The sequence below is a fragment of the Cariama cristata genome, unplaced genomic scaffold (assembly GCF_000690535.1).
Source record: "Cariama cristata isolate BGI_N322 unplaced genomic scaffold, ASM69053v1 scaffold23742, whole genome shotgun sequence".
NCBI lineage: Eukaryota > Metazoa > Chordata > Aves > Cariamiformes > Cariamidae > Cariama > Cariama cristata.
Genome location: NW_009603569.1, coordinates 1,323 through 8,401, shown reverse-complemented (window position 1 = coordinate 8,401; position 7,079 = coordinate 1,323). Strand labels below are relative to the sequence as shown.

The following is a 7,079-nucleotide window of genomic DNA, read 5'->3' as shown; positions in this document are numbered from 1 at the left end:
CATTGCACAATCCACTGCAATTTTGGCTGAAAAAGTTCAGCATCTCTCCGGCCACTTGCCATCAAATCCGTTGCATTTAATTTATTGGTAACCATGAAAGTAATGTCTGACCCTTTGATGCAGTAACACTTTGCCTGCTCATTAGTTTCAGGGTAAATCTGCTCAAATGGCAAGCTATTTCCTGGCTGGTTTAGAAACTATTGTATGTATCGTTTACTGATGCTTGTCAAATGTGGAAGTGGAAACCTGCAACAGCTAAAGGTATCTTTTTTTTTTCCCAGCAATGTGCATGGCTATAAAAACAGAGCTCTATTGCCCAGACAGTGCTGTCACTGCCTGCTCTGTAGTCTGCAAGTCCTTTCCTGGTCTTAAGAAGATGGGTAATAACTTTCTTGTTACAAAAATCTGTCATAACCCTGAGCGTGTGGATAGTGGCATAGTAATCCTCCTGACTACTTTGGATGGGAATATGAATTCTGTGCATTGAACTTTCCATACATAAAAACTAGCAAATGTTTACCTTAAACAACTCATGATTTGTCTGAAATGTCAATGCCAACTATGTCTTTTCTGGCTCATATAAAATTGATAGTACTAAACTTCATTCACAATTCTGTTAATGAGTTGTGAGCCATAACAGCTTCCTGACTGACACTCCAGCTTTGAAGCCACTAGGCTTCAAGACTAGCAAGTAAATGTAAAGATAGGGATGTCACTAAAGCCGGCATGTACGACTCTACCACAAAAGGGGCCCATCTTTGCAGAGGCTGAGTCATTTAAAATTAACTCCCTAGAAAACCTGCAGGTCAACTTTTTGCTTAAAAGTCTTACAATGCTGAGCTGCGTTAAGAGGTTCAGAATTGGTGACACCTGCATTTGCTGTGGCAAAACTGTCTGTCTTGCCATGCAGACTTTCAGAAGAGTTCAGGCAGGAAAATAAGGGCAACTTTCTCCCCAAAATAACAAACTCAGGTCTTAAGTCTGGGTATTTGTGCTCTTAAGGCAACATGCTCCTTTTTTCTGGGAATGTGAAGATGAGAGGAATAATAGCATACAACTTTCAGTAACTACGTTGAATGTATGCCAAGGTAGCTTTCCACCTATTCTCAGTGTATTTTGAGTCCAGGGAAATCATGTGTTTGCTGGAGATACTGCTAAGACTGACACGGTATTTTTGCTTTTTGAAGAAGGGCTGTGTGTTCCAAGACTGCATTTTCCTAGGGCAGTTTGGTGAGATGTGTGGTGGTGTCCAGAGGCATAGATACCTGAATTTTAATCATGCCCAGTAGCCTGTCAGTAACATATGAACTGAGAAAGCACGTTTTATATCAAAAATAAAAGTTAGAACAAGGGGGAGACTATCCCTGGTACTGTCATTAACTATGGAGTACTGGATGAAGTAATTAAGTTTTCTGTGCTCATGATCTCAAATGCAAAGGTGAGATTTTAATAGTTCCCTTGTTTTACACTTGGGGTTCAATGAGTTAATGCTTGGACAATTGAAATAATCATCCCGTTTACAGCCTATGGTTTTAATGGGAAGAATAAACTATCTCCCTGGTTCTGTTCGAAGTCAGTTGAACAAACTGTGAATTTAGAAAATGTTCTGAATGTTTGAGAAGGGGAGGGAAAAAACCTCATTCCGTCCTGGTGTTAAACCCAATCAGATCTTGAAATGAGACATAGGCTTGAAGAACGGATTTGTTGGATGGAAAGGAAAAGGTGTTCTTTGTCATTTCTGTTGTCTGCTAAAGTAATTTTTTTTTTTGGTTTATGTTGATAGATGACTCCTAAATCAAAAAGGAAAAGCATCCACAGTAGAATGCTCCGGCCGGTGTCCAGAGCTTTTGGTAAGTGAAACTTTCTTAAAACTTTTTTCCTTCTTTGCTTGCCTGAGATTCTTCCAAGTAGTTCTTACTTGAAAAGCACAGGTGACTCTCCCTCCCTCTGGATTGCGTTTGAGGTCCACACTGGTTGCTTTTTGTGACTCTGCTAGTGTGTTTGGTAGTAAATATTTGCTCACAGTGCTCTGTCTGCTAACAAACATGTTGTGGGTGAGTTCTCCAATTGTGTTTGTAATTATTTACCACAAAAGAGAGGAATGGCATTGTCTTTTGTTTTAAATAGCATGTTAAATCTAATTAGAAAGTTTTGATTTCTCTTAGAAATGGAATTTGATCTAGATAAAGCACTGGAAGAAGTACCTATCCATATAGAAGACCCACCATTTCCTTCCAGCAGGCTGGACAAACGAACTTCCGGATTCATTTCAGAGCTGCCATCAGAAGAAGGGAGAAAACTGGAACACTTTACAAAATTAAGGCCCAAAAGGAATAAAAAGCAGCAGCCCAGCCAAGCAGCAGTGAGTCTACATTAAAATATTGCTGGCGATGTCATCTGTTGATTGCGTTTTGCCGTGAGTCAGGTCTTGCAATGTGATGAGGACAACTGTTAAAACTTTAAAAACCATAGCAGCTACTTAATTTTTCGTCTGGTATTCATGTCTTTCAGTGTGCAGTCCCTATTAGAAGCTTTTTGTCTTGTTTGACACAGCCTAAAACCAGGATATGTTTTATCCTTTTTTAATTTGGTTTTGTTTTTTCGTGGAAACAGTTTCTGGAGGTACTTGGAGCTTTCACAGGAAATGCACAAAATATCATGGGACTTTTCAATTATACTGCAAGGGTTTGTTAAGTCTTAATCCTTTTTTCTGCCTGCATTAAGACGTGGTAACTTGGCTTGAATTCTCATTTCTGTCAGCTCTCAGAGGAGCTACTCTGTGACACCCAGCTTCCCACAGCTCCTTAACTAAAGATGGCATTTGGGCCAGCAAATCTGCATAGTCACAGATCTGCTTTTCATGCTGGAGCCTGCCTTAGAAAAGCAAAACAGAAGAGCACTGTCTTGTCTACGAAAAGCATTGGTGTGAACCCAAGTATTTGTGTGTGGAGTTCCCACAGTTCCATTTCCTTGGCATACCACATCGGTAAAGATGTATTTCTGTGATGGTATGTCCTCAGGGTATGTAAGGACAGATCTGGAGGAGTTCGAGAGCTATCTCACGACGACAGAGCACAGCTGATACGATAAGTAACCCTTATCAAGGCACAGCCATTGCTTCTCTGAGTTATGCTGCCTGGTAATGAATGCCTGTGGCCTCTCCTGCTCCCAGAGGATTGTCAGCAGAAAGGACCCTTGAAAAGTTCTCTAATGCTGAGAAAGATTGTATCAGGCACTAGAGTGCTTTTTGAGCCACTTGGAAATGGAGAAACCTTCAAGCAGAGAGGATATTCAAGCCAACTCTCCATTCCCTTGCACTTTACAGGGAAGGATAGAGGTAGCAGAAGGACGGACTGGTCTCCAACGTTGTAGTGAAAACACATCTGTGTTTACTTCTTCCAGTTCCAATTCTGCAGAATGCACGTGTTTTCCCAGTTGCTAAACTTGCCTCTCTTCCAAACTTACTCGGCGCATCCTGTGCCATCTACACAGAGGTGTGGAAGGAGTAGGTGCATGGGAGGGCAAGTGCTTCGCTACTGGCCGTGGAACTAGGACATGCAATATCTTGCTCAACAGAAATAAAAAAACTTCCTTCTTGTAGAGGAGAAGTATTGCTTCCCATGATAGTGGCATGCTGTGAGAATGCTCATCCGTATTGGATTAATTAGGAAATCAGGGATTTATTTAGTTGCAGAAATTGAAAGGAACTTTTTTACTTAAACTCATTTGTCCCTGTCTTGTTTTTATGGACCATTTAATTCCTGACTATTTCTGACCTCGTAACAAGTCTAAACAAATTTTTGAAAGACTTAAAATGTTTGCTTTGATGCTTCCACAAATGAAACAGCCAAGTTTTGAAGGCCAGAGTCATGAGTGGACTGTGGCGTTGTTCGCAGAATTGATTTGCTGCAGGTTTTACCACTTTGAGAATACAGACAGCAGTGGTTAGGAAGAGCACTTGAAATGTGAGAGGCAAAATCGTGACCTTTTCTACCGCTTAAGCAGGTCTGTTCCGTTGTTTACTCTTCCCATTATTTCCATTTAGTAATTTAAGGGGTCTCAGATGGTCATAGCTGTACTTCTCTGGTTTTGCTGGAAAACAAATTTGTTCTTTGTAAGCTGAAAAATGTAAGAAGGGAAAAATGGAGAAAAAAGGGAGAAATGTAAACTTTTAACTTGGGGTGGGTGAGAGGACAGAAAAAACATGTATAGTTTTGTCAAGGTTTTTACTGAAATAAGTGTTCAGAGGGGAAAAAAAAAAAAGAAAAAGGAAAAAAAAGAAAACCTCAGCACCACCAACCCCCAAGTAACTTTGAACCAATATGATGAAACTGTTGATTATCATTTAGATTTTTGTCAGATCTTAACCTCATGAGTTCTTCCATCAGGTGTGAAGGTTTAGTACAGCAGAGGTGAATCTCTAATGTATGAAGGAGTTTGTGATTCATCTTATTTATTTCTGCTTCCAAGCCAGTTTTTTTCTTAATAAAGAAACATAGAAGGCTCACTTTTAAACTTAGGCTAAAAAAAATAGTAAAATTGACAAATGGAAACTTAACTTTTTTTTTTTAGCACTAGGAGCATAAAACACGAAATAAACCAGAGCTCAGTCTTTTACTTTAACAGTGGTCACTAAAAGGCATTACAGTAAACATCTATAAGAATATCCTGTGCCCTGGGGACCTTATTAGGCCCTCAACATTTGTGTACATCTTTAGTACATTTTTAGGGACTTGCTGCTTTTTCAGATGCGAACTGTTTTCTTTTTTGAGGTAGATCTTGTCATTTGCTGTAGATCATTGGATTATTGCATTTCTTCTCCTTCAGGAGATGTACTTCCCTTTGATACTTCCATGTCTGTTCCTACTATCTGCAGAGCTCCAGTATCAATATTAAATGGTTTCTCATTTCTGTTGAAATACGCCAGTCACTTTTGGTTGACATGTTTCAGTTGAAATGTGGGTGTCAACTGTTTTTTGACCGACAAGGTAAATATTTACGTTGAGACAACCAGCACTGGGTTGACCAACCCAGGTGTTAGTATATGCATTGCTGTCTGGCATCAGATGTTCCAGCTAAACAAGTTCTTTACAGAAAACCCCAGAAGTGGCAGAGTTGGAAGTCTGAGAAGTCATTGTGCTTCTTAGAATAAAACTGGTTTTTCTAGACTGGCAACAAAGCAGTCATTACCAGGTGGGCTCTTCCAGAAGTGGCAGAGTTGGAAGTCTGAGAAGTCATTGTGCTTCTTAGAATAAAACTGGTTTTTCTAGAAAATACGTGGTATGACTGGCAACAAAGCAGTCATTACCAGCTGGGCTCTTTTCCGATCCGTAATACATTGCTACAGCAGGTGTCAATAAAATATTAGCTGTTGTCTTTGATAACAAAGTAAATACTAGGCTTCTAACAAGGTTCAGCCATGGAAAGTAAAATGTTTCATGGATGTGTCAAAGCATTAGTTCACATGCACTCTTGTCCTGGCTTAATGAGGTTGGGTTTGATGTTAACAGCAGCTTTTGAGAGTATTTATTTTTCTTCTCAGAGGCATAGAAAAGAGCATGTATTCCGGCTGAAAAGGGAAGCTGGGATTACTCTCGAGTTATTGTGGCAACTAGGAGGTTCCTTGATTTAAATTGTTTCAAATGACAAACCCTGCTATTTTGTGGCAGACTGATTCCTGATTGTTAGTACTACCAAGAATACAACTGGATTGCATCTTGTGGACTCCTCTATAGTCACCTAAGAGGTTTCCATAAGGCATTTGAATTGAAGGAAGTCTCTCTACTGGTAATAGAGCTTTTCCACATCAAAGCCATGTACAGGAGCTAGACCACATGAGAAATCCTCCCAGGAGACAGCGTGTTTCATCTTCAGGAGGCTGCAGAGTCACCAGCTAATCTTCACAGGGTCTTTGTGGCTGGCAGGTATTACTAAGTCAGTCTGGTTTAGATGCCTTCAGTCACCCACATTCAAAACGTGGATATTCAAACGAAGGAAAGGGAGCAGGTTTCCCATTTTCAGACACTCAGCGAAAATCTGTGTTCCGTTCCTAAACTGAAACACCTGATTCTGTATTTAGAGTCTCTGCTTTTGGAAGTGCTGGACTGAATGAGTTATAAAAGGCTCTGTTCGCCTGCTGGAGCTTTGTTTCTAAAACTCTAAATCCAAAATCCAGAACATAGGTTTTGCTCTGAATAAGGAAACAACTAGCTGTTAAAAAAACTCTTCAGGTCATCACCTGATCAGGACTTAATTTTTCCTTAACTACTTTTTTTTTTTCTTTTCTAACTGAACTAGTGCTCTATTCTCACAAGCCCAAGGCATTTGATTCCTGGCCTTAGGCATTACAGTATCCAGTTTGTCACTGGTGTTTTTGGTTACTTTGCGTTTGATGTAATGCGTCAACTGGCCTGACTAAAGGGGGAATTCCGGTGGTGATTCTTTTGTCTGCACAGAGGTTTGGTTGACACACGCAATTTTTATAGTGTCTTAACTCTTAATTATTTTCATTGAAACAAATACACTTAGATTATTATATATTAGAGAAAGTTTTTTTCTTCTGTCAGGTGTCTGCTGGGGTGCCTCCAGAAGGGGATCAGAATGGCCTTATGGGGAGAGTGGATGAAGGTGTGGATGAATTTTTCACTAAAAAAGTGACAAAAATGGATTCAAAGTAAGTTCAAATTTAATCTTTTTTTTTTTTAGTTGAAATAAAATAAAAATCCATCCTGATAGCTGGGCAAGTAGCACTTCTAAGTTGTGTTTGACTTCTGTTCCCAATATCCAGTGTTGCTGTTGTCAAAGTCAGAAAATACTGTAGTAGTCAAGACATTGTGAATTCAATTACTTTCCCTTAAAAATGACTACTTTGAAATAAATTGTTTAAATATACCATGTTAGTGGCATTATTGACTAGTGTATATTTTTATAATTCAGTTGACTTCATTTTAGCCTTCAGTGGAACTCATTAGAGCTGAAGCAGAGCTTTGTATTGGTTGAGTATCTCCTCTCCAGTGCTAGTAGTACACACAGGTGTCTCTGTCTAGTAAGGACTGCTGTTGAGCACAGTGTTTTGATAG

At 39.6% G+C, this 7,079-nt stretch overlaps 1 protein-coding gene across 1 annotated transcript; it reads left to right on the top strand.

The window, feature by feature from the left end:
- Positions 1 to 1,783: 1,783 nt before the first annotated feature.
- LOC104157788 (leucine-rich repeat-containing protein 16A-like) lies at positions 1,784 to 6,673 on the top strand (the record flags this gene model as incomplete). The annotated part of the gene is made up of 3 exons (XM_009695259.1): positions 1,784 to 1,850; positions 2,166 to 2,362; positions 6,567 to 6,673. Coding segments are annotated over 3 exons (371 nt in total), but the record flags the coding sequence as incomplete, so codon positions are not given.
- Between the last annotated feature and the right edge of the window lie 406 nt (positions 6,674 to 7,079).